Source organism: Vombatus ursinus, unplaced genomic scaffold, assembly GCF_900497805.2.
Source record: "Vombatus ursinus unplaced genomic scaffold, bare-nosed wombat genome assembly UNPS02012179.1, whole genome shotgun sequence".
Taxonomy (NCBI): domain Eukaryota; kingdom Metazoa; phylum Chordata; class Mammalia; order Diprotodontia; family Vombatidae; genus Vombatus; species Vombatus ursinus.
In genome coordinates, this window is record NW_020951957.1 from 11,978,551 (window position 1) to 12,006,391 (window position 27,841).

At 37.0% G+C, this 27,841-nt stretch overlaps 1 protein-coding gene across 4 annotated transcripts in view; it reads left to right on the forward strand.

Annotated features, from left to right (window-relative positions):
- SCLT1 (sodium channel and clathrin linker 1) overlaps positions 1 to 27,841 on the forward strand; it is a 256,899-nt gene that overhangs the window by 110,989 nt on the left and 118,069 nt on the right. For all 4 annotated transcript variants that reach the window (XM_027857572.1, XM_027857573.1, XM_027857576.1 and 1 more), the window contains 2 exons: positions 3,765 to 3,942; positions 17,010 to 17,108. In XM_027857572.1, coding sequence (XP_027713373.1) covers positions 3,765 to 3,942; positions 17,010 to 17,108 — 277 coding nt within the window. The remainder of the gene's footprint in view (positions 1 to 3,764; positions 3,943 to 17,009; positions 17,109 to 27,841) is intronic.

The following is a 27,841-nucleotide window of genomic DNA, read 5'->3' on the forward strand; positions in this document are numbered from 1 at the left end:
AAATTGCTGGAAAAATTGGAAAGCAATTTGGCAGAAATTAAGTTTAGACCAGTAATTTATTCCATAGGCCAACATTAGCTTCAAATGGATACATGATTTAAATGTATTATTAATTAAAGGAGCAAAGAAGGATATACCTGTCACAACTATTGACAGGGAAAAGTTTATGGCCAAGTAAGACAGAGATCACAGATGACAAAATGGACAAATTTGACTTTATAAAATTAGGAAGTTTTATACAGACAAAATTAACTTAGTTAAAATGAGAAGGTAAACAGATTATTGGAAAAAATCTCAGCAAGTTTCTCTGATAAAATTCTGATATATATGTGTGTGTGTGTGTGTGTGTGTGTGTGTGTGTGTGTGTGTGTCTGCATGTATGTCTGTAGATATAAATATATTGAGCTGATTCAAACATCTCTGAAAAAGCCACTCACTAATACATAAATCATCAAGCAGTTTTCAAATGAAGAAATTCAAGCTTTCCACACCCATATTGGAAAAAAAATGCTCCAAACCCCTTATAATTAGAGAAATTCAAATTAAACAACTCTTAGTTTCAATTTTCTTTTCCAAATCCAAGTGGCAAATGTGACCAGGAAAGTATGATAATTCTTGTATGGGGACTGTGGGAAAAAAGGCACACTAATATACTGTTGGTAGAACTTTGAATTGGTGTGGCATTCTAGAAAGCACTTTGATATCATACCAGAGAAGTCACTAGACTGAGTGTGACTTTTCCATAGTAATATCACTACTAGTTCTCTGTTCTTAAAGAAATCAAAGAGGGGAGGGGAAAGGGAAGGGAATGAGCATTCATATAGCACCTATTATGTGCCAGGCACTGTGCCAAGTATTTTTATGAGGTAGATGCTATTATTATTCCCATTTTGCAGCAGAGGAAACTGAGGCAAAAAAAGGTTAAGTTACTTGCGTAGGGTCATGTAGCTAGTCAGTGTCTAAGGCTAGATTTAAACTTAGGTCTTTCTGACTTTAGGCGTAGGCCTCTTATACACTGCACCTACGTGTGCCATAGATGAAAGCAAGAGAAAAAGGAGTCATATGCAGAAAAAATACCTGTAGCAGCTCTTTTTATAGTAGCAATGAATTATAAACTGAGTGAACTCATCAATTGGGGAATGACTGAACAAGTTATGATACATGAATATAAAAAATGACAAATGGGACAGTTTCACACAAAGTTGGGAAAGACTTATATGATTTGATATAGGGTAAAGTGAGCAGAACCTAGAAAACAATTTATATAATAATAATAATTTAAGGAAAAACATCTGAGAAAAGAATTAAGACCTCTGATCAATGTGTTTACTAACCATAATTCTTCAGTATTTGTGATGAAATATGTACTTACCTCCTGACATAGAGATAATGAACTCAAAGCCCAACATAAAGCATGCATTTTTGGACATAGCCAATGTATGGATTTGTTTTTGCTTGACTGTGTATATTTGATACAGGAGTTTTGTTTTCATTCTTTTAGTGGAAGGGGTTGGAGGGTAATATAGGAGGCTACCAATAATATTACTAAAATGGAGAGAGAGAGAGAAGGGTGGGGGGGCAGAAAAAAGAGGGTCAGTGAAGCATTTTTTAAAATGCCAAAGATGAGAAGAGAAGGAACATCAGTAGGAAACAAATTGGGCAGCTTTGAAAATAACATATTAAATTTGTTATTATATGATAATAGAAAAAAATTGCTGTCTATAATATAAATTAAGACTTTCATGTTCAATCTTTTTTTTTCCTTTTCTGCTTTGTGTATGGAAAGTCATCTTATTTGTTTTTTATCACATCTGCAATTTTGAAAAATGGAATTGATATCCAGACTGGATTGGAAAGGTATAGAGCCTGCAAGTAAGAAGACCAATTAAGAAGTCAAAAAATAGCGCAAGCTAGAAGTGATGAAGTCTTATAGTAGCGTAATGACTATGTGGGTAAAGAGAAGTGATTGAAAGTTGAATTGAGAAACATTGACAATTTATTGGAAATGTCAGGAAGGGAAGAAAAAAGATTCAAGGATGACACAGGTTACAAATGTAGTTGACTGGAAAGTCCCTTCATGAAGAATAGGAAAATTTGTAGGATGGATGGATTTAATAGGAAATATCTTGACCAAATCAGTTGGAGGAATGGCTCTTACTCTTATAAACTTGAAAATGTGTACATATATTAAAGTATATGCATATGTTTATGAAATTAGAGCTATACTTGAGAAACTTGCTAGAAGGATTTTCCCCCAATTAACTTCTAACTTTAGTGTTATTGGTTTTATATGAAAATTTTTTAGTTTCATATCATCAAAATTGTCCATTTTATCTTCAGTGTTCTTCTCTATTCTTTATTTAGTCAAGAGTATTTCTCCCATTTCTAAATCTGAAAGTGAATTTCTAACTTGTTCCTCTAATTTATTTAGAATGTAAACTTTTATATCTAAACCATATATTCATATGGAGTTTATCTTGACATATATGATATAAGACATGAATATATTATGATATATGGTGTTGGTGTGGAATCTAATTTCTACTAGACTGCTTTCTAGTTTTCTCAGAAGTTTTTAATGAGTCTTTACCCAGGTAGCTGGGGTCTTTGGTTCTAGAAAACATTCAGCAACTTGGTTCGTTTACTTTTACATTTTACATACTTAGCCTGTTCCACAGATCAAACTCTTTTTTTTGAAAACTAATATCAGATTTTTTTAAGTTATTATTGCTTGGTAGAATAGTTTAAAGTCTGGTGTGCTAGTTTCCTTCCCACTTTTGTTCATTCTTTCCCTTGAGATTGCTCCTCAAAATGAATTTTATTTGTTTTTTTTCTATCTCTATAAAGTAATCCTTTGGAAGTTTGATTGATATGTAGTTGAATAGTAAATTAATTTAGGTAATACTGTCATTTTTGTTATATTGACTCAGCCTAGTCATGAGCAATTAATGTTTTTCCAATTATTTAAATCTCACATTATTTCTGTAAAAGTGTTATATGGTTTTTGTTGTTGAGTTGTTTCAGTTATGTTCAACTCTCTGTGACCCCATTTGGAGTTTTCTTGGTAAAGATATTAGAGTAGTTTGCCATTTCCTTCTCATTTTACAGATGAGGAAACTGAGGCAAACAGGGTTAAGTGACTTGCCCAAAGTCACATAGCTAATAAATGTCTGAGACAGGATTTGAACTTAGTGCCTGGCCTTGCGCTCTATCTATTGTGCCACCAAGCTATGCGTGGCTGTTGAAAGGGGAAGAGGGCAAAGTACTCAGTGGCACTTGAAAGCATCAGTTTGCTACATTGAAGGTTTGCCAAATAGAATAGTTTAAAAGGACATGAGAGGTTGTTCATGGTGATATTGATAATATTGCAGCATCCACACATGCTGATGGTTCACAATGATGAACTTAGAGTATACAGAACAAAGTTAAGACTTGAGAGATCAAGAAATGTTTTAAATATGTACAGTATACTCTGTTAAAGAAGGTAAGGGAATCTCTACTGCATCTTATAAAGATTTCCATAAAAATGGGTAAAAGTATTCTAGTTCACAAAGAATTAACCTCCGTTACCTCTTCTACAACTTATCTTACCCCACTGATCCACAACTCATTTCTCAAGAGTTCTAGATATGTAAGGTCTTAATCCATACCATTTCACTAGTAAATTTCTAATAAGATATTATTCTAAACATTCTTCATTAGCTAAAAGTAATGGAATAATTACAGTTTATAGTTGTTAATAAAATTTGAATATTAATTCTTAGGTTATGTGTAACAATCCAAGAAGCTGACCAACTAAGAACAGAAAAAACTAATCTGGAAAAACAGACAAAAGAGCTTCAAGTAAAATTTGCTGACTTAGAAAATGAGAAGTATGAAGCAATTGTAAGGGCCAGGAACAGCATGCAACTCTTAGAAGAAGCTAACCTTCAGAAAAATCAGGTAAGAAAACACTCTGAGGCAGCTAGGTGGCACAGTGGATAGAGCACCAGCCCTGGAGTCAGGAGAAAACACTCTGAAAATAATAAAATAGTTAACTTTTAACAATGGGACAAAAATTAAGTTCATTAACAAACATTAGATCAGTATATAAAAATGAAAGCATGTACCTCTGTCAGGTAATCTTTTTTTGTTTATTTATTTTGACATAGAAAAACTCATTAAATCAAACACTTAATTAACTGGGATTTTCCTTTTCTTTTAAGATTTCCATTTTTAGGACAAAGATTCAAATAACAAGAAAAATCTATCAGGAATTTAGTTTAAAAAAAGTTTTCAGGCTGTGTTCTCTGAGGGTCATTATACATTTAGTCCTATTTCTTATACCTTCTGTCTCTTTAGTGTTCTTCAGTATGAATTAGAATTATTACTCAGAAACATGCTATAGAATCTTTAATTATTAATTAAAGTTTTTTTTTAATATATTTTTGTTCTACCATGTTTTAGACCACTTTTGGGACATACTAAGATTGTCATTAACAAGGAATGAACTAAAAATGTTTTTTCTATTTGACCCTCAGTGACCCAGAAAGTTCACTAACCAGAATAATCCATTCTCTAATCATTCATGCAATTTAGTTCAACAAGCACTTTTTAATTGCTTACTATATGGCAGGTACCATACTAGGCAGAAGAGAGAGACAAAAATGAAACCAATCTGGCATTCCTGAAGCTTACATTCTACATCATGTACACAGATAAATCAATACAAAATATATACAAAGTTCATGCAGAGTAATTTCCTGGAGAAGAGAGCACCACCATCTATGGTATTTGGATAGGTTTTTATAAGAGGTGCCACTTGAACTGAGTATTCCAAGTAATTGGGATTTTGCTATAATTTATCAAGATGAATAATTAGTGTTCATTGTGATGGTTTCCTTAATTTGTAAGTCTAATCATAGAATAATCATAGAATTTAGACTTTAAAAATCATTTAATCTCATCCCCTATCAGGAAACTTAGGTCCACAGAGTTTAAGTAACTTGTAAAGGTCATAAAAGTAATAAGCAGCAAAATTGAGATTCCGATTAAGATTCTGTGATGCTATAGTCAGTCTTCTTTCCACAATACCATTCTGTCTCAAGAAGAAGAATCTTTTTTTTTCAAGCTTAACAAACTCTGTTTTCATATGCTGTCACCTCTAGTGAGATATACAAACCATCAGCTAAATAATTCTTTTGGAAATAGGCCAAAACAGAAAAAAATAATAGTTGATATATGAATATTTGGAGAGGAGTTATCTCTAAATTTGAGCATCTCATTTTTTTTTTTTTAGGCAATTGGGGTTAAGTGACTTGCCAAGGTCACACAGCTAGTAAGTGTCAAGTGTTTGGTGTGAGGCCAGATTTGAACTCAGATCCTCTTGACTTCAAGGCCTGTGCTTTATCCACTGCACTACCTAACTGCCCCTCATGTTTCTTTTGAACTACTGGAATTCTACTTTGCTTACAGAGCATAGCATCTTCTTTGACGCAGGCACGCCATGCTGGGTGATCCTATGTCAGTGTCTCCTGTATCTGCCATGTCTCACAATAAATTCTAGAGTTCTTCAGAGAGACCCTGAGAGTGTCCTTGTGTCACTTCTTCTGACCTCCATGTGAGTGCTTGCCTTGTGTGAGCTCTGTAAAATAGTCTTTTAGGCAAATGTACATTGGGCATTAGAACAACATGGCCACCCCATTGGAATCGCACTCTCTGCAGTAGAGTTTGAATAGTTGACAGTTAAGCTGAGAAAGGACTTCAGTGTCTGGTACCTTATTAAAGGTAATTAAATTTATTTATTTATAAAGGTAATTAAATTAAAGGATAATAATATTATATATTATATAATTCATATTAATATAATATATATTATAATATTCATAAAATTTGTTGGCTCAGAGAAGCCCATCAGCATTGTAGCCAGTCTACTTTAGTCTTGGCTTATGGCCTTTTCAAGTTAAATAATCTACTGTCAGTGTGGTATTCAGATCTTGGGTCTTGAACTCAGAACCATGAGGTTGTTTTGTGTGCTTCAGTTTTAGTTTAGTTTTTGGTTCAATCCTGTGATTTTTATCAGTGAAGGCAATTTTCTTCATATCAGCAACTGAACTTATAGTCTTAGAGAGCTGCCCAAGACATAGAGAGGTTAAGTAAGATCATAGAGTTGGAGTTGGAAAGAACATTAGGGATCTAGTGCAACCTACTAATTTCATAGATGACAAAACTGAATGGGTTAATGACCTACTCAGATTTACACAGATAGGTATGAGAAGTGCCATGGGAAAAGTGCGGAATTTAGAGTCAAAGGATCTGGGTTTAATCCAAGCTCTGCCACTTATTTACCTCTGTGACCCTAGATAAGTCATTTAACCTCTCTAAGGCTCAGTTTCTTCAACTATAAAATTAGAAGGATTAGACTGGATGACCTTGAAGGTCCTTTCTATCTCTAAATATGTGATCCTGTGATAAGCAATATTTGAATGTAAGTCACAATGAAAAAGAAAGGGGCAGTGAATTATCTAGAGTCATTTAGCTAATAGTAGCAGAGCTAACATTGTAATCCAGGTCTTCTTAATTCAAATCCACTCTATTCGTCATACTATGCTGTCTCTATTAGATATAAGACTGCATTACCAAATGTATGAATAAGTTATGTTCCAAAAGCTAATTTATGAGTTGGTTGCTTGGAACTTAGAATGATTTCTCCAAATATATGTGGTTTAAGTTCTTAGTCTAGCTCTCAACAGAAATCATTTCAACCCATAAGAGAGTAATGCTGTCCATTTGCTATTAAAAGTGTAAAACCACACTTTTTCCATAAGTAGAGTGACAGTATAGCATATACACAAAGTCAGAAAGGTCTTGGTCCAAGTCCTACCTCTAACATATGTTGGCTTGGTAATCATTGGTGAGTAGTTTAGCCAATCCCTCATGGTTGCAGGAAATTCCAAGATTCTGAGTTGTATATGAGTTGTTAATCTACATCGGTGAAAGAAATTTATATACCAGAAATTCCTTCTACCCTGTGCTTATGAAATCACAGATTGGACACCCCCTCTCCACATTTTTAAAACCCATATACAAGGAATTAAATTTAATTTAAAAACAACAAAAGTTCATAAGGAATAAGGGTAGCCCCAGCCTTTCACTTTTCCAAAATAGCTATTTTACTCCTACACAGCCACACTTAAATTCCTAATACTTTTATGATTTCATTCAGTGGTTTTAAAAAATGTATGAGCAAGCACTTTAAAAATCTTAATGTACTGTATAGTTCAATTTTTATTATTGGAATGGAATCACATGTGCTCACTGTAGAAGCTTTATGACACTTACACCTTTCTAGTCTTATACCTGTCTCAGAACTTCTGAGTGAAAAACTTAGATAAACAGAAGGTTATGTTTTTTTTTTATTTTCTTTATTTTTTATGCCTTTTTTTTTCACAGCATAGCTACTATGGAAATATTAATTTTTTGGAAATAATAGTATTGTGTGACTTCACGTGAGATATCGTATTGCTGGCTTTCTCAGTAGGTGAGGGAGGAGAGAAAAAGAGGGAGGGAATTTGAGACTGAAAATAAAAATTAAAAAAATCAAATCAAATCCAATCCTACCTCCTAGAACAATAGAAATAAACATCAGAAAAATTTGTTTCACCCAACTGCTTGCTTCTCTTATTATGTTCTCTTATCCTGGAAAACTATAAACAATAGAAAATAAATTAGAAATGCCATTTTGAAAATGAGAATTGCCTTAGACCTTGTTTTATATGATTGATGTCAGAGTATTACTTTATCAAATACTTTATAGATCTAAGCAAATGACTGTTAACTAGACTGTTAAAAATGAAAATTTGTTAATTGTATGAACCAAGCTTAAACATATATGTTAGTATTGATCAGATTAAACCTAGAAGAGAATTGGATACAAGTAGATACTGTTTAATTTACTAGTTTGCAAAGCTATTAAAGTCAATATGCTAAAGAATACACAACAGGATTTTATTTGTTATGTGAGTTCTCTACAACACACCTTTAACTATGTTTGATCCAGGTATTGCGAACATACTTTCTTTGTTTTTAATGCCTAGTCCACTAAAAAGAGAATACTAGGAATAATTCTTTTTTATGTTTCTAAGCATCATTTGTTTTTCTTTCATTTTATTGGTAAAAAAAAGATCAGTGTGGTTATTTCATATAAAGATAGTGGAAATATTTTAAATATATTTAATATATGCTTATTATTTTACTTATGTTTGAAATTAGTCATGGCAAAATAAGCATGGGGGGGCGGAGCCAAGATGACAGAGGAAAAGCAGTGACTTGCTTGAGCTCTCCCCAAACCCTTCCAAATACCTGTAAAAAAATGACTCTAAGCAAATTCTAGAGCCGCAGAACCCACAAAAAGACAGAGTGAAACAAATTTCCAGCCCAAAACAACCTGGATGGTTGATTGGAAAGGTCTGTTGCACCAGGCTGGGAGAGGAGCACAGATCTATGTAGGAGCACAGGCAAAAATCAGACTTCAGGGAACCTGTAGCAGGCCTCAGAGGACTGAATCATGGGCAGCTGTGGCAGTTTCCAGACTTCTCAATCCACAAACGCCAAAGACAGCTTAGAAGTTCTGTAGGAAAAGTCTGTGACCTCTGTGAGAGAGAAACACCGTTCCAGCACCAGTCCCAGAGCAGACCCGAGGTGGCAACTGCCTCCGGGGCTCAGCCCACAGACTGAGGGGGAAGTTGAGTGAGTAATCAGAGGGAGATTGCAGAGATCTCTTTCCTGGTGCTGAGGAAGGATTCTCTTGCTTTGCCTGGGCTTGCATCTGGGTCACAGTTCTGGGTGGCAGTCCTGGGGTGAAGAGGAGCGCTGGCATGGTGGAGCTTGTAGTGGCTGTGGAGAGAGAATCCTCCTCACATTTCCAAAACAGAAAAGAGTGCTTGTGGTCACTCATAGACCAATGCACAGGCCAGGAAAGGAGTAAATACCTAGCCCTTGATCATACCACCTTGGAAGAATGGAAAACTTACAGGTCCCTAGAAGTATCTCTGAAAACAGCTGCCCAAAACCCCTGAAGCTTGAGACAGTATACCCTCCACACTGGAAGCAGAGCCCTACCTTAACAAGGAGTTTATAACTCAAGTAATTGGCTGGGAACATGAGCAAACAGCAGAAAAAAACTCAGACCATAAAATCTTACTTTGGTGACAAAGAAGATCAAAACATACATCCAGAAGAAGACAACAAAGTCAAAGCTCCTACAACCAGAGCCTCCAAGAAAAATATGAATGGGTCTCAGGCCATGGAAGAGCTCAAAAAGAATTTTCAGAAGCAAGTAAGAGAAGTAGAGGAAAAACTGGGAAGAGAAATGAGAGTGATGGCAAGAAAATCATGAAAAACAAGTCAACAGCTTGCTAAAGGAGACCCAAAAAAATACTGAAGAAAAGACCTTAAAAAATAGCCTAACCCAAATGGTAAAAGAGGTCCAAAAAGCCAATGAGGAGAAGAATGCCCTAAAAAGCAAAATTGGACAAATGGAAAAGGAAGTCCAAAAGCTCACTGAAGAAAATACTTCCTTAAAAATTAGAATGGAGCAAATGGAAGCTAATGACTTTATGAGAAATCAAGACATTGCAAAACAAAACCAAACGAATGAAAAAATAGAAAACAATGTGAAATATCTCATTGGAAAAACAACTGACCTGGAAAATAGATCCAGGAGAGAGAATTTAAAAATTATTGGACTATCTGAAAGCCATGATCAAAAAAAGAGCCTAGACATCATCTTTAAAGAAACTATCAAGGAAAACTGCTCTGATATTCTAGAACCAGAGGGCAAAATAGAAATTGAAAGAATCCACCCATCGCCTCCTGAAAGAGATCCCCAAAGAAAAATTCCTAGGAATATTGTAGCCAAATTCCAGAGGTCCCAGGTCAAGGAGAAAATATTGCAAGCAGCCAGAAAAAACAATTCAAGCATTGTGGAAACACAATCAGGATAACACAAGATTTGGCAGCTTCTACATTAAGGGACTGTAGGGCTTGAAATATAATATTCCGGAGGGCAAAGGATTTAAGATCACCACCAAGAATCACCTACCCAGCAAAACTGAGTATAATCCTTCAGGGGAAAAAAATCGACATTCAGTGGAATAGAGGACTTCCAAGCATTCTTGATGAAAAGACCAGAGCTGAATAGAAAATTTGACTTTCAAATACAAGACTCAAGTGAAACATGAAGAAGTAAACAGGAAAGAGAAATCGTAAGGGACTTATCAAGGTTGAACTGTTTACATTCCTGCATGGAAAGATGATATTTGTAACTCTTGAGACCTTTGTCAATATCAGGGTAGTTGGAGGGGAAAAAAATTATATGTATTATATATATATATATATATAGATAGATAGATAGATATAGATATAGATAGATATAGATATATAATATGTTGATAGATAGAGGGCACAGAGTGAGTTGGAGATGAAGGGGTGATATCTGGAGAATAAAATTAAGGGGCAAGAGAGGATTATACTTGGGAGAAGAAGAAAGGGAAAGGTTTTATCTCACATAAAACAGACAAGGGAGGCAGGAACAAGATGATGGAGTAAAAGCAGTCACTTGCTTGAGCTCTCCCCCAAATCCCTCCAACTACCTGTAAAAAATGGCTCTAAACGAATTCTAAAGCAGCAGAACCCACAAAAAGACAGAATGAAACAAATTTCCAGCCCAAAACAACCTAGATGGTTGATTGGAAAGGTCTGTTGCACCAGGCTGGGAGAGGACAACCTGGATGGTTGATCAGAAAGGTATATTGTGCCAGGCAGGGAGAGGAGTGCAGATGGGCATGGGCCCTCAGGCTGCCACGAACCTGGAGCAGGCCTCAGACGACTGAATCATGGGCAGCTGTGGTGGTTTCCAGACTTCTCAACCCATGAACACCAAAGACAACTTAGAAGGTCAGTGGGAAAAGTTTGTTTCTGTGGTGAGAGAGAAAGCTCAGGGTCCCAACCCCATTACCCGAGCATGGCCCCAGAGTGGCAGCTGCTTCCTGAGCTTCTGGCCCACAGACTGAGGGGAAATTGAGTGGCTGATCAGAGGGAGATTGCAGGGATCTCTTTGCCGGTGCAGGATTCGTTTGCTTTGCCTGTGCTTGCATCTGGGTCACAGTTCTGGGTGGCAGTCCTGGGGTGAGGAGGAGCGCTGGCGTGGTAGAGCTTGAAGTGGCTGTGGAGAGAGAATCCTCCTCACAGTTCCAAGACAGAAAGAGTTATTGTGGTCACTCATAGACCAGAGCACAGGCCAGGATATGAGTAAATACCTAGCCCTTGATCATACCACCTTGGAAGAACTGAAAATTTACAGGTCCCTAGAAGTATCTCTGAAAACAGCTGTACAAAACCCATAAAGCTTGGAACAGTACATTCTCCACACTGGAAACAGACCCCTACCTTAACAAAGAGTTTATAACTCAAGTAATTGGCTGGAATCGTGGGCAAGCAGCGCAAAAAGAGTCAGACTATATTATCTTACTTTGGTGACAAAAGATCAAAACATACATCCAGAAGAAGACAACAAAGCCAAAATTCCTACATCCAAAGCCTCCAAGAAAAATATGAATTGATCCCAAGCCATGGAAGAGTTCAAAAAGGATTTTGAGAAGCAAGTAAGATAAGTAGAGGAAAAAATGAGAGTGACGCTAAAGGAGACCCAAAAAAGTACTGAAGAAAATAACACCTTAAAAAATGGCCTAACCCAAATGGCAAAAGAGGTCCAAAAAGCCAATGAGGAGAAGAATGCCCTAAAAAGCAAAATTGAACAAATGGAAAAGGAAGTCCAAAAGCTTATTGAAGAAAATGCTTCCTTAAAAATTAGAATGGAGCAAATGGAAGCTAGTGACTTTATGAGAAATCAAGACATTGTAAAACAAAATCAGAAGAATGAAAAAATAGAAAACAATGTGAAATATTTCACTGGAAAAACAACTGACCTGGAAAATAAATCCAGGAAAGAGAATTTAAAAATTATTGGACTATCTGAAAGCCATGATCAAAAAAAGAACCTAGATATCATTATTCAAGAAATTATCAAGGAAAACTGCCTTGATATTTTAGAACCAGAGGGCAAAATAGAAATTGAATCCATCAATCACCTCCTGAAAGAAATCCTAAAAGAAAAACTCCTAGGAATATTGTAGCCAAATTCCAGAGGTCCCAGGTCAAGGAGAAAATATTGCAAGCAGCCAGAATGAAGCAGTTCAAGTATTGTGGAAACACAATCAGGGTAACATAAGATTTAGCAGCTTCTACATTAAGGGACCACAGGGCATGGAATATAATATTCCAGAGGGCAAAGGAGATAGGATTACAATCAAGAATCACCTACCTAGCAAAACTGAGTATAATCCTTCAGGGGAAAAAATGGTCATTCAGTGAAATAGAGGACTTTCAAGCATTCTTGATGAAAAGACCAGAGCTGAATAGAAAATTTGACTTTCAAATACAAGACTCAAGTGAAACATGAAGAGGTAAACAGGAAAGAGAAATCATAAGAGACTTATTAAGGTTGAACTGTTTACAGTCCTGCATGGAAAGATGATATTTTTAACTCTTGAGACCTTTGTCAGTATTAGGGTAGTTGGAGGGAAAAAATTATGTGTATGAATAGATAGATAGATAGATAAACAGATAGATAGATAGATAGATAGATAGATAGATAGATAGATAGATAGATAGATAGATAGATAGATAGATAGATAGAGGGCACAGGGTGAGTTGAAGATGAAGGAGTGATATCTGGAGAATAAAATTAAGTGGTGAAAGAGGATTATACTAGGAGAAGGAGAAAGGGAGAGGTAAAATGGGATAAATTATCTCACAAAAAAATAGACAAGAAAAGGCTTTTACAGTGGAGGGGAAATGGAGGGAATGAGCGAATCTTATTCTCATTAGGTTTGGCTTAAGGAGGGAATAACATACACACTCAATTGGGTATGGAAATCAATTTTACCCTACAGAAAAATGGGAGGGGAAGGGGGACAAGAGAGCAGGGGGATGATAGAGGGGAGGGCAGATTGGGGGAGGGGGTAATCAACAGCAAACACTTAGAAGGAGGGACAGGGTCGAAAGAAAGAATAGAATAAATGAGGGGCAGAATAGGATTAAGGGAAATAGAGTTAGTTTTTCACAACATGACTACTATGGAAGTATTTTTCATAACTGCACATGTATAACCTGTTGCTTGCCTTTTCAATAAGGGTGGGTGAGGAGGGAGGAAGGGAGAAAATTTGGAACCCAAAGTTTTAAAAACACATGTTTTAAAAAAAATGTTTTCACATGCAACTGGGAAATAAGAAATATAGGAAATGGGATACAGAAATCTATCCTGCCCTATAGGAAAATAGAAGGGGAAGGAGATAAGAGAAGGGGGGAAGACAGAAGGGAGGGCAGACTAGGGGAAGGGGTATTCAGAATGTATGCCATCTTGGAGTGGGGGGAGGGATGAGATGGGGAGAAAATTTGGAACTCAAAATCTTGTAGAAGTGAATGTTGAAAACTAAAAATAAATAAATTTAAATTAAAAAAAAGACAAGGAAAGGCTTTTACAGTGGAGGGGAAATGGGGGTAGGTGAGAGGGAATGAGTGAATCTTATTCTCATCAGGTTTGACTTAAGGAGTGAGTAACATACATACTCATTTGGGTATGGAAATCTATCTTACCCTACAGGAGAATGAGGGGGAAGGGGATAAGAGAGCAGGGGGATGATAGAGGGGAAGGCGGATTTGGGGAGGGAGTAATCAGAAGCAAACACTTCTGAGCAGGAACAGGGTCAAAAGAGGGAATAGAAGGGAGAGCAGATTAGGGTAAGGGATATTTAGAATGCATGCCATCTTGAGGTGGGGGAAGGGATGAAATGGGGAGAAAATTTGGAACTCAAACTCTTGTGGAAGTGAATGTTGAAAACTAAAAATAAATAAATTAATAAGACTCAAAAAAAAAAAAGGGCATGGTAATTATTTAAGCTACCTGTGCCCAAAGTACAAAACAATATAGGGAGTACTAGCTTCTATTTGAGATTAAATAAAAAAAATATATTCTTTGGAAATTCACCTTTTAAAAATTGTGTGTGTCCTTTTGGAAAAGAAAACTGACATCAAAGCTATTGGAAATAATTGAACTAAATTATCTGTTTATGAAGGAGAGATAAGATAGGTACCCAACTTAGATACAGAATATAGTGTGAAAAGTGCTTATTAGAGGTAGCAACAGCTGCTATGAAAATTCAGAGGATGAGAGAGGTCATATTTGGCTGCAGATCAGAGAAGTCTTCATAGAAAAGGTTAGCCTTGAAAAATGAGTGGGTAGGATTTCATTTTTAATAGTATTTTATTTTTTCTAATTACATGTAATAACAAATTTTAACATCATTTAAAAATTTTGAGTTCCAAATTTTCTCCCTCCCTCCTTCACTTCCCCTTTCCCTAAAATAGTAAGCAATTTAATATAGGTTATATATATGTAATCATGTAAAACATATTTCCGTATTAGTCATACTATGGAAGAAGAAATGGATCAAAAGAAAAAAATCATGAAAATAATAAAGAAAATGAAAGTAGTATGTTTTGATATATATTCATGCTCTGTCAATTCTTTCTGTGGACATAAATACATGAGACCTTTCCAATTGTCTTGGAACATTGTATTGCTGGGAATAACTAAGTCATTCATAGTTGGTTATCATATAGTGTTGCTGTTATTGTGTAACTGTACACACTTCACTTTGCATTAGTTCGTGTAAATCTTTCCAGGTTTTTCTGAAATCCACCTGCTCATCATTTCTTAAGGAATAATAGTATTCCATTACATTCATATACCACAACTTGTTCAGCTATTCTTGACTTGATGGACATACCCTCAATGTCCAATTCTTTGCCACCACAAAAAGAGCTGCTATAAATATTGTTGTACGAGTAGGTCCTTTTTTTCCTTGTTTTTTGATCTCTTTGGGATACAGACCTAATAGAAGTGGTATTACCAGATCAAAGGGTATACAGTTTTATAGCCCTTTGGGCATACTTCCAAATTGCTCCCCAGAATGGTTGGATGAGTTCATAACTCCAACAACAGTGCATTAGTGTGTGGGTAGAATTTCAACCCAAGGAATTGTGTATGTGTTTATGTTCATGTCTAAGGGTTACAGGGTACATTCCAGGCAGAGGGAATGATGTGAATATAGGCATATAGGTGGAAAACATGGAATGTGTTTGGTAAACACTGAGTAAGCTAATTTGACTGGAGTATAGGAGATGCAAAATATAGTAAGTGGGATCTGATAGTGTAGGCAGTTGTAAATATGATTTTCAAAACTCCATAATCTGATTGATGCCAGATTACTGAAGACCTTGAGTGCTGTACTAAAGAATTTGTTCTTGATTTAGAAATAATAGTGAATTGCTTTGAACTGAAAGGTGATACAGAGTCATTGGATCTAGAGCTGACAGGGACCTACGAGGCCATTTAGTTCAGTCCCCTTATTTTACAGGCTAGTCAATTGAGACCCAGTAAGGTAAAGTGGGTTTGGCTTAAGGAGGGAATAACATAAACACTCAATTGGGTATGGAAATCTCATGATCAGAGATGTATGTTAGAATGATTAAAAGGGCAGCAGCAAGAAAAACTGGAAGAAGAAAATCAAGTGAAGAAGACTAGGCAGGGCACAGGCTGTGGAGTCAGGAGGATCTGAGTTCAAATCTGACTTCAGACACATAACACTCACTAGCTGTGTGACTCTGAACAAGTCACTTAACCCCAATTGTCTCACCAGAAAAAAAAAGATTCTGGGAAGAAGACTAGGTAGAAGTCTCTTATAGTAATCTTGGACATGAGATGGTAAATCCAGACACAACAGACAAGAAAGAGAAAAACCCAAAAGCTATTTTAAGGATAGAAAGCCAGATTTAGGTGACATTAGGTAGAGGTATTGTGGGTAAAAGATGAAAAGGCTGAGGAAACAAAGGTTCAAGCTTCCAGGCACTTTTATTTGTTAAGCAGTTCATGCCAATTGCCTAGAAAATCGGGACCAAGCCCCTTCCTCAGCTTAGGGCTACACCCTGAATACAGGTGGAGACAGACTTTTATACATTAAAAACAATTAATCAAAAAAGGCCAGTTAATTAGAAGGAAACAATACAGCATTAGTCATCTGATTTCTAATTAGATGAAAGATTAGGGACTTCCCAAATTCGGTGGAAGAGAGCAAACAAGTTCAATTCCCTGAAATCAGAAAGGGAAGTGTCCCACTCCTCCTAAGTATCTGTAAACAATCAAAAACAATATTTGATTGATTAATATGAGGGCCAATTTTCAGATAAGACATATGGGTTGCTTGAAATGTACAATTGTCAGGAAACTCATTGTATCCATCTTTTGTCTGACTAGGTTTCTGGTCAACATTATGTAGGATCTTGATTAAGGGTCTCTAAGCAGTAGGTAGAGGTAGTCTAACTTCCCAGTCACTCAGAACTAGATTCAAACAATAAAATAAGATTTTTTCCCAATTTCTACACTTGAATAAAGTTTTCTCACAAGACATAATTTGGTCCAGAGCGATAATTGAATAGAAAGAGAACTGAGCTAGATCCAGAATTGAGTCTTAAGATGGAGTCAGGGTGGTTTACTCAATTTCCACAATTGCTGTTCTATTTCTAGCTCAATTTCCTCGAAGAGAATACAGGGAAATTGAAAGTCAAATAGGATTCTAAGGTTTTTAGAACAGTCAATAAGCATCTATTAAATGCCTATAGTCTCTCTATGTTTGAGAGAATGGATATACTTGGATAGAAGAGTTCATTTGAATGAATGTCCATAGAGTCCCAAGAGATGTTGATTTCTGTTCTGGGTTTATTGTAGGCAGCTGGAAATAAAAAATGAAAAACTCAGTTTTTGAAGTAATTGTTGAATAGATTTCTGTCCCTATGCTATTTTTATCATTAATTATACTTTTTATAATAATATTAGTTATTGTTTTCTGAAGGCATTGCTTGAAGAGAAACAAAAAGAAGAAGATATTGAGAAAATGAAAGAAACAATTTCTCAACTTGTACAAGACGCTGCTATACGAACCAGGAAAGAAGTAAGAGATTTGTAATTTTATTAATGTTTAAAATAAAAATAGAAAAATACACACATAATAACTTAACATTGCATACTGTCTTAATAGGTGTTTGCTGGGACACCTACATGAAGAATAAACAGATAATTGCATTTTCAGTAAAGGCTTGTGAAATAGTTTTGAAGAAATTTACTTGAATTAGTGAGTGTGTGTGTGTGTGTGTGTGTGTACTCTCAAACACATGCAACAGACACAGAAACACAGAGAGACAGAGCAAGTGGAGAGAGAGGGAAAACAGACAGACATACAAAGAGAAGGAAAAGAAAGAGGATATGAGGTTTCTGGACCAAAGCGACTGAAGTGGAGAGGACCATGGAAGAGACTAAAAGAAGAGACTTTAAAAGAAATTTATAACCAGAAAACTGAGACCCAGTTATTTTTGCAGTATAGTGAAGTAAAAACAGTGTTGCATGTGGATTTGTTGGACTCAAGTTCAAATCTGAGCTCTTCCATTTAAAAGCTTTGAAATAGAATTAAAATTCAAGAGACTTACGAGCCTAAACCATAACTGAAAGAAATCCTCACTGTAACATTCCTGACAAGTAGTCATCCAACCTGTGCTTAAAGATCTCCAAGGAGAGGAAACCCACTATTTTTCAAGGCAGTCCATTATACTTTTGGATAACTCTTAATTGTTAGAAAGGTTTTCTGGACATCAAGCTTAAATTTGCCTCTTTACAATTTCTACCCATTGTTCCTAGTTCTGCCTTCTGAAGCCAAACAGAACAAATCTAATCTCTTTCACAGGACAGCTCTTTAGGGGCGAGGAAAAGAGAAGGGCATAAACATGTATTAAGTGCCTGCTATGTACCAGGCTGTGCCAAGCACTTTACAAATATTATCTGATTTGATCTTCACAACATTCCTGGGAGTTAGGTGCTATTACTATCACTATTTTGCAGATGAGGACACTGAGGCAGACAGAGGTTAAGGGACTTGTCTGGAGTCATAGAGCTAGTAAGTGTCTGATAACGTTTGAACTCAGGTCTTCCTAATTCCAGGCCCAGCACTCTATCCAGGTTACCACCAAGCTGCCTTAATACATGAAGACAGCTATGATGTCTTCAGAGTCTCCTCTTCTGTAAGCTAAACACTCCCAGTTCCTTCAATAGATCTTCATTTGACATGAATTCAAGCAAGACCCTTCACTCTGCTGTTTGCTTTTCTCTGGATACTTAACCACTTATCAAAGTACTTCTTAAATGGTGATGCTCTGAACACTAGATACTATCTCTCTGAGTTTTTGTAACTACTCTCTTGATTCTTCTTTACCTTGCTAACAACTTTTTTCCAATGTCCTTTGCTAGATCTTCATTCATGCCACGTCCACTAACTCTGGGTATCTCCAAGACTCTGTCCTGGCCCCCTCACTGTTCTCTCTATGCTAACTTGTTTGGTGACCTCATTGGATACTGTGGATTCAATGATCATCTTTGTGCAAATGATTCCCACTACCACATCACGCTGTTGATTCATGTTGATTCAATCTATTAAAATCCCTAGAATCTTTTTACGGAAACTCCATCGTCTATATCTCCATCATCTTGTACTTATAAGGTTGATTTTTCTGAAACCAAGTGTAAGACTTTACATTCATCCCTACTGAATTTCTTCTTACTAGGTTCTGCCCAGTGCTCTAGTCTTTCATTCAATATAAAAATGTCCCTCCCAGCTTTGTGTCACTGAAGATTTCATGAGCATGTCATCTGTGTCTTTATCCACTTGATTAAAATGTAACACAGGATCAAGTACAGATCTGATGATATCCTTCCGGGTCAGTGTTGGACCATTAATGACTACTCTATTGGACTTTGCCCATACAATCAACTGCTGATCCATCTAATTGTATTATCACATAATGCACTTTTCTCCATTTTTTCCCCCAAGAAGAGTATGAGATTATTTATGAAGTGGTTTGCTAAAAATCTAAGCAAACAATATCTACACATGCCCCTGATTTACTAGTTTAGTAATTATGTCAAAAAAAAGTTTAAAAAAATTGCTTTTTATACTCACTACTTCCTTTTCTAGATGCTCATTAACAGTCTCCTAGAGGATCTATCCTATAATTTTTCCAGGCACTAGAGTCAACCTCACTGGTATGCAGTTTGTGAATTATGTTCTTCATTTGTTCTTGTTTTTTAAAAAAGAGAACAGCATCCATCATTATCTAGACCTGTATTCCCTTTCCTGTTTTCTGTGATCTTTCATATATCACTTACAATGGCCTAGTGATCCTATTAGCCATTCCTTCAGTACCCAAAGATTTAGACAACATGAATTCATCATCATCTAGGCTGTCTTCATACTACCTCCTCATTTTGTAAACCAGCTCCCTGTGAGCCGTTTCTGTTTTCACATTACATTGCCATGGTTATTCTCCTTTTGAGAGTAATCAAAAGCAAAACAGGAATTGAACAAGTCCATCCTCTTTCTGTTTCCGCTTATCCCACCTACTCCAAGCAAAGGTCTTATCCATTCTCTGACTCTCTTTTTCCCAATATGACTGTTCCTACTCCAAACCCCTTTGTGTGTGAGGGGGTAGGACTAAGCTTCTCTTGCCAGCCTCAATTCTTTTGGGGCTTTAGAATTCCTGATGCTCATTCACAGGGCAATTTTTTATTATCCCATTTCCTGCCTTTGCTCTGTTTTCTATGTTTTAAAGTCTGGGTTGATTGGTAAGCTAAACTCCTGGAAAAATCTGTCTTTACTAGGACCTACCGCTTCTCCTTTTACTTCTATATGCTTTCCAATCCAGCCACCAACCTCATTGTTTACCTGAAACTGTTCATTCCAGAGGTACTTCGAATGTCTTCATTGTCAGATCACATGGCCTTTTCTCAATACTTATCCTTCTTAATCTCTGGATTTGACTCTCCTATTCATCCTGGATATGATCATTCTGAATTTTCATGACTGCTCTCTCTTGGTTCTTCTTCACCTTGCTAACTGCTCTTTCTCAGTGTTTTTTGCTAGATCTTCATCCATATCATGTTCACTAATGTGATTGTCCCTAAAGCTCTACACTGGCCTCTCTTCACTTTTCTCTCTATGCTGACTTGCTTGGGGACCTCCTTGGTTCCTGTGGGTTCAATTATCATTAACTATGCAAATGGTTCCCACATCTGCATACCCAGCCCTAGGCTTTCTCTTGAGCTTTAGTCTCCCATCACTAACTGCCTAATGGACATTTTGAAATGGATATCCTGTAAGCATCTCATACTCATCATTTCCAAAACAAAACTCATTGTCTTCCCCAGAAAATCCTCACCTTCACTATTGATGACTGCTATCCTCCCAGTCATACAGATTTGCACCCATGGTTTTATCTTCAATTCTTCCTCTTACTCACCAAACAAATCCAGTCAGTTGCCAAATCATTTCTACCTCCATACATCCTTCTTTATACCCACTCACCACTCAGAGAACCATATCCCCAGTTGAGACCTTGAAAACTTTTACCTATTCTATTATATAACCTTCTGACTGATTTCCCTACAAGTCTCTTCTTGCTCCTCAGTGTATCTTCCACATAGCTGCAAAGTGATTTTTCCAAAAGTATAGGTCTGAAGGCCTCATTCTCTTTACTAAGTTAACTTCAGCAGCTCCCTCTTACTTCTTGGAGCAACAATAAGTTCCTCTCTTTGGCATTTAAACGGACCCTTTTTATCTTTCCAGTCTTCTAACTCTTTATTCCTTTCCATGTACACTGTGGTTGAGCCATTCTGCCCTACTTGCTGTTCCTCATAGGATACTCCATCTTCTGTTTATATTCTTTTACACTGGCTGTGTCCCAGGCCTAAAATGTTTTTCCTACTCACCTTCTAACTCTCAGAATCCCTGGCTTCCTTCAAGAATTAGCTAAAATGTTACCTTCTGCAGGAGGCCTTTCCTGGTTCCCCTACTTTCTAATGCCTTCATAGATTCAGAGATTGACAGCTTGGAAGGGAACTTAGATACCATCTGGCCCAATCCCCTCCCTTTACAGATAAGAAGATGAGGCCAAGAGATTTTAAATGACTTGCTTAGGGCCACACAGTTAATAAGTGTCTGAGGCTGAATTTGAACCAAAGTCTTTCTTGCTATAAGTCCAACACTATCCATATGCCATTTTTCCAGTCTACTTCTCTAATATTACCTTCCATCTATTCTATGTATATTTCTGTTATGCACCTATTCATGTATATGGTGTCTCCCTCATTAAACTCCTTAAAGGTAGGAGCTGGTTTTTGCTTTTTATTTTAAAGGCAGGAACTGGGTTTTTTTTTTGCTTTTTATTTTATCACCAACACTTAGATGAGTGCCTGATCCAGTAAATGGTTAGTATATATCTATTAATTGATTAATTGGTGGGTTCCCTGTGGGTCTACAGCACTTTCTTCAGACTTCATTTTTCTTCCTTATTGAAATAATTTTACTTTGACTTCAAAATTTCATTCTTGAGACTTTTTCATCTCTCCTATGTCAACTTCTATAGAATTTTAGTCCATGGGAACCTGCCTGTCTATCCTTCCTCTCAGCTATTGGAAATCTGCTTTCCCAAGGTCTAGTATACATGTCAAAATCTGACTTTGCTGTCCTCTATTATAAACGTTTTGTGAGAGTGGTAACTTCCTCCCACATTTCCCATTATTTCCATTCCAAGAACCAGTTCCTTTCTGTTAGTGAGAATTAGTTCCAATCTGAGATTTCCCTTAGTTGATTCTTTATACTTTTAAAGGATGAGTTTTACATTAAGGCAAATAAATTATTAGCTGATCTGCTTTTAGTAGAGAGAGAACTCTAGCATGTCTCTGGATAACTTCTGTCTCCTCACTACTAGATTCTAGCTCTCTGCCAGATTTATTATCTGTTTTCTGCATCCCTCATTTAGATTCTCTTTCTGGACAAGTGGCCTATCTGATGACAAAATTGCCTATTTTTTTCTTCTTTTGTGATTTTTACTCAAATGCTCTCCATTATATTTCTTGGACTTATTAGTGAGGCCCCTTAACATATTTTTTAAAATTATCATTAGAAAGGGATTTAGACTTAAAATCATTTGAAATCTATATACAGATAAACTTTTGAATCAAGTTTTATAAATATATCACATCAGAACTGACATAGTTCTGTGGTTTAATCCCAGAGGAACCTTTTATATCTTATACAGAAAGATTTGAAAACAAAACAAAGAAAATTCTACTAATTGGAATTCAATGATCAATTCACTCATTCTGGAAGGTCACAATCGTCAAATAGCTGTTTAATTCTAGTTTTGAGAATTTGGATTTATCTATCCGTGTATAATATTAATAGCAATCTGTTTGGTATGTATAGAAAATATTTACTTCCAGCCAGTCCATGATAAATTTTTTAAAATCTTTTTTTCTGTTTTTCAAATAACAAGGAAAGTTTATTGTTTCTAATCTCTGAAAGAAAGCATATGCTTTATTTTATTAAAATAATTGCTAGTTGAAATTTTAAAATTAACATTTTTAAATCTATAAATTAAAATATCTTTTTTCATTATATTTGTTGTTTTCCAAATTCTTTATGCTTCTAAATCCATTCTCTTAGAGAGTTTTAATCCCTCAGTGAGATATTATGTTTTTCAGTTTGCTGTGGTAAATAAAATAACCAAATGATCATTTAATTCTACTACAAAAGTAAAATAAAAAGTATTAAAATAAATCACTTTTTAAATAAAGAAAGTATGTTCTTAAAATAAAGTATTTGTCTTGTGTGTGAACATTGGTTATTGTCCTTCATTCTCAAAGAGGACCAAAATGACATCACTATGTTGGAATCAACGTCCAGTGTGTCCATTTGTGGCTGATCAGACCAGTACAAGCTTGGAAGGCTCTGTCACAGGTTGGGCACAATTAGTCCAGATGAATATTTAGAGTGGTGTTGTCTCTAAATTTGAGCATCTCATGTTTCTTTTGAGGTACTGCAGTTCTGCTTTGCTCATAGTACACAGTACCTTCTTTGATGCAGGCACACCATGTTTGACAGTCCTTTGCCAGCATCTTCTATGTCATAACAATCAATTCCACAGTTCTTCAGAGAGATCTTTAGAGTGTCTTTGTATTACTTCTTTTGACCACGTGTGAGCTGCTTCCTTGTGTGAGTTCTCCGTAATAGTCTTTCAGACAAAAGTACATTTGGCATTCAAACAAGATGGCCAGCCCATTGGAGTTGCACTCTTTGCTGTAGGATTTGAACAGTTGACAGTTAAGCTGAGAAAGTGTCCTGGTACCTTATCTTACCAGCTGATCTTCAGAATCTTCCTAAGACAATTCAAATGGAAGCAATTCAGTTTTCTGGCATGGTGCTGGTATATTATCTGGGTTTCATAGGCATACAACAATGAAGTCAACACAACAGCTCAGTAGACCTTCAGTTTGATAGGCAGCCTAATACCTCTTCTCTCCCACACTTTCCTTCAGAGCCTCCCAAACATTGAGCTAGATCTGGCAATGTGTGCATCAACTTCATCATCTATGTGTATATGCCTGGAAAGTATACTGCCATGGTAAATAAACTTATCCACAGCATTCAGAATCTCTCCATTTGCTATAACCGATGGTTTCATGTGTGAATGGTGTAATACTGGCAGGTGGAGAACCTCTGTTTTCATGGTTTTAATTGTCAGGTGAAAATTAGCACAAGCAGCAGAGAATCACTCCATACCCTATTGCACCTCAGCCTCAGAGACTGCATTAAGTGCACAATCGTTTTTGAACAAAAAGCTGCACACCAGTTCTCCCTCCATTTTAATCTTGGCTTATAGCCTTTTCAAGTTAAATAATTTACTTTGGCTACACAGCTGACTTGGGTGCTGTTTTTGTCCGCATTGAAGACATCCAGTAACATTGCTGAAAACATCATGCTAAAAAGCATGGGAGCAAGCACACAGCCCTGCTTCCCTCCATTAGTAACTGGGAAAGTGAGAGCATTGTCCATTAAGCAGAACCTAGGCAAGCATGCCATTAGGAAATTTAGGTACAATACTGATGAACTTTTCCAGGCAATCATTTTTTGACAGAATTTTGCAAAAGTCCTCACAACTGACAGTGTCAAAGCTCTTGGTCAGATCGATAAATGTTTTACACAGACTTCTGATTTGCTCTTGGCATTTCTCCTGAAGTTGCTGGGCAGCAAATACTGTATCGACCATTCCTCAGCCCTTTCTTCAGCCATACTGCCTCTCAAGCAGATGATCGTCTTCAGGGTGAAGGAGCCTATTAAGGAGGACTCTGGCAAGAGTCTTGCCAGCTATGACTAAGAAAACCTCTTCTTCCCCCTCCCCCCACGTGATTGTCACAGAACAACCTATTTCCTTTACCTTTATAGATGTGGGCAATGGAAGCATCTTTGAACTCCTGGGGGATAATTTCTTGCCATATAACCTGGACGATTTTAATCATCTTTTGTATGAGCAGTAGACCCCCTGCCTTGTAAATCTCAGCTGGAATAGAGTCAGCACCAAGTGCTTTTCCACATGAGAGGAACCTAATGATATTCAAAACCTCTTCTTCAGTTGGAAATTCAGCTAAAGTGGAATTGACTTCAACCTGAGGTATATGGTCAATGGCTTCAGCATTGTTTGATGACAGTCTGTTGAGAACAACATGGAAGTGTTCAGCCCATTTCTCCGTGATTATGTCCTCATCGCTATAAATGCGGCTTCAGCAGCACTAAGTAGTTGAGATGTGGCATAGGTCTTTGGCCCATAAATAGCTTTTAGGGCATCATAAAAATGCTTTGGGACTGTTACTATCAGCATAAAACTGAATTTCATCTGCCTTCTTACTGAGCCAAGAATCTTGCATCTCTCTAAGCTTTACTTGCACTTTACTTTTTCTGGAGTTAAATGCTGCCTTCTTAGACACATTAACCATCCTGCTGGAAAACCCTATGGAGTTCTTGTTTTTTTGTTTAGCAGCTTCTGAATTTCCCTATCCTTTTTATCAAACAAATCTTGATGGTTGTGAGTGTTCTGACCCAGATGAGTAAATGTAGTTCTGTACGCCAAATCTCTGAAATCTGCCCATTCCTTTTCTGCTCCACTGTTGCCAACCATGTGTTGGCTCAGCTTTCCCCCCAAGTTAGCAGCAAATTCTGGAACAGAGAAGCACTCTAATCTGTTGACATTAAATCTTCCAGTAGTCATTGTGCTTAGGGCCTCTGCTTTTGCTGAATGCAAATATTTAGCTTGGAGAAGATAAGTCTACGATCAGTCCAGCACTCTATGCCACACATTGCCTTTGTCACTCTCACATCCTGTCTGTCTCTTCTCCTTACAATGACATAGTCTGTTAAATGCCAATATTTGCTGCAAAGGTGCATCCACAAAGATATACTGCATTTAGGTAAATGGAAGACAGTGTTAGTAATGAGAAGGTCGTAAGATGCACAAGTTTTCAGTAGTAAGTGACCATTGCTGTTGCTGTTTCCAACTCCATTCCTCCCAAGGACTCCCTGTCAATGTCTGGTATTCTGTGCCTACCTTTGCATTAAAGTCTTCCAGAATTATAAGTTTGTCCTCTTTTAACACATTGATGATGAAGGTCTCCAGGTCTTCATAAAATCTTTGACCTCATCAGGGTTCATCATGGTGGGAGCATATGCATTGGTGATGGTGGCATGGTACTTTCCTGCAAGTGGCAATTGCATTATCACTAGCCTGTCATTCACTTCTTTCAGTAGGCATACAGGCTTGTTAACTAGATTAGTTTTGATTGCAAAACTTATGCCAACTTCACAGTGCTCCCCTTCACTGTGGCCACTCCAGAAAAATGTGTATCCAGCTGTGACTTCAGTAAGCTGGCCTTCATTTGCCAGCCTTGTTAAACTCAGGACTGTTCTTTGGATGTGATACCTGCTGAGTCCTCTCACAACAGGGGCTCTTCATCTTTCAGGTCTACTGGATTTTGTGTGTTGTCCATAAACATGTGCACATTCTATGTACCTATGGTGAGTGGAATCATCTTTGCAGAAGTTTTTGCACATTTTTTTTGTGTTTTGACCTCAGGTTGTGATCTCTTCCCACCACAGTAAGCAGGCCAGGGTTGGGTAAAGCAGGCAATTTTCAAGGCACCTTTTCTAGTCCCTTCCTCACTACAGGAGATGAGCAATGTGGTCCTTAAAAGGCTTCTCAGACACCCAGGGGATTGCTGAATCCCACTGCGCTTCCAGTGAGAAAAGGACCCTATGGCCTGGGCCACCTACGTGCACAGTTGTGACTGCAGTTTCCAGCATACACACCTGCTGCTTTGTCACTTATCTGTTGCCACAGGACTTTGAGATAGGTAAAAATAATAAAATGGTATGGGTGATGTCTTTTGAATTTCACATCAGTGAGGCAGAGTTGCTCGAAGTTGTCAGCCTCACTCTCTCTTCTGGAATCATCAAAGTCCAATGGCAAAACAAAGAAAGATGACTGGATACTTAGGATGCAGTGCATGACCTTGGTGTCTTCAATGTCTAACCAAACTCTTAAGCACTCCACAGTACCTGCTTCAGCTGTCTTCATGGTCATTGGAACAAATTGTTCTCATCTGCCCATTCCACCAGAGTAAGTCTTCTCATGCTTGGGATAGACACCCTCTTAACTCACCGAAGGGTTTGAGACCCCTCAATTACCTTCAACCTGGTTTATCTTGTGTGCCAAAATGGTTTACAGGGGTGTGGCCACTGCACATGCTACAGCTTCTTAGAGTCACAGGTGAGAGTTGGGTAGATCAGGTGGTCACCAGGGGAAGCAACCCTGAAAAGGACTTGGAAGCTCTCGTATCAGAGGTCCTAGTGTTCCCTGAGCACATCCTATGCCACATGTATGTGCATATCAAACAAGAATGATAATAAAAATATTTGTCATGATGATGGTGGAACAATTAATTCCAAAATTAAATAAATTGATCCCTAGCATTACTTTGTAGAGAAACCTCACAGAAAGATAGATAGAGATATAGATATAAATATTTCCATATCTCATTATTATAAGCTGATCAAAATAAAATACATAATAATAAGTGCATAGTATTATGATCAGCAGCCTCTTAATTTTGTCAGTTGGTGTCATAAGGACTAATAATTTTAAATGATGAAATAAATGTGTGTGGTAGTGTTATATCTCTTCTAAGAAAGGCTTTAGTTCTATTTTTAACTGTGCTATTCATTCAACCATTATTTAAGTGAATAAATATGTAAAGAATTTTGTGAGACCCCATAGGAGAAACTGCGATAAAGTTTTTTGGGGGTTTTTTTGTTTTTTTTTTTTAATAAGACAAGGTCTCAATAGGGTTTTCATGTGAACAATAAAATAGAGGATTAGACTTATTCTCCTATCCTCAACAATCTCTCAAACCTCTCCAAAATAAGAATTATAATTAAGCATAGTTATACAGTTAAGCAGTTGCAGATACAGCTTAAAACACCAACAACCCTAAGAAGGTAAAAGCCTAATAAACTAACAGCAGAAAGACTAATCCCAAATCCCAAAAGTGCTCATTCAGCCATTCCTTCTTTCTCCCACCAGCAGCCAAACTCTGGAAGACTGGTACAACCTGACCCACACACAGCCTTGGAACAGAACTCATCTGTTTCTCCATCTTCCACTCCCCTCCTCACTTTGCCGTAGAGGTAGAGAAAGACAGAAAGCAGATGAACTTTTGCTATTCTTGGAGTAGCATTGTAACAACACATTG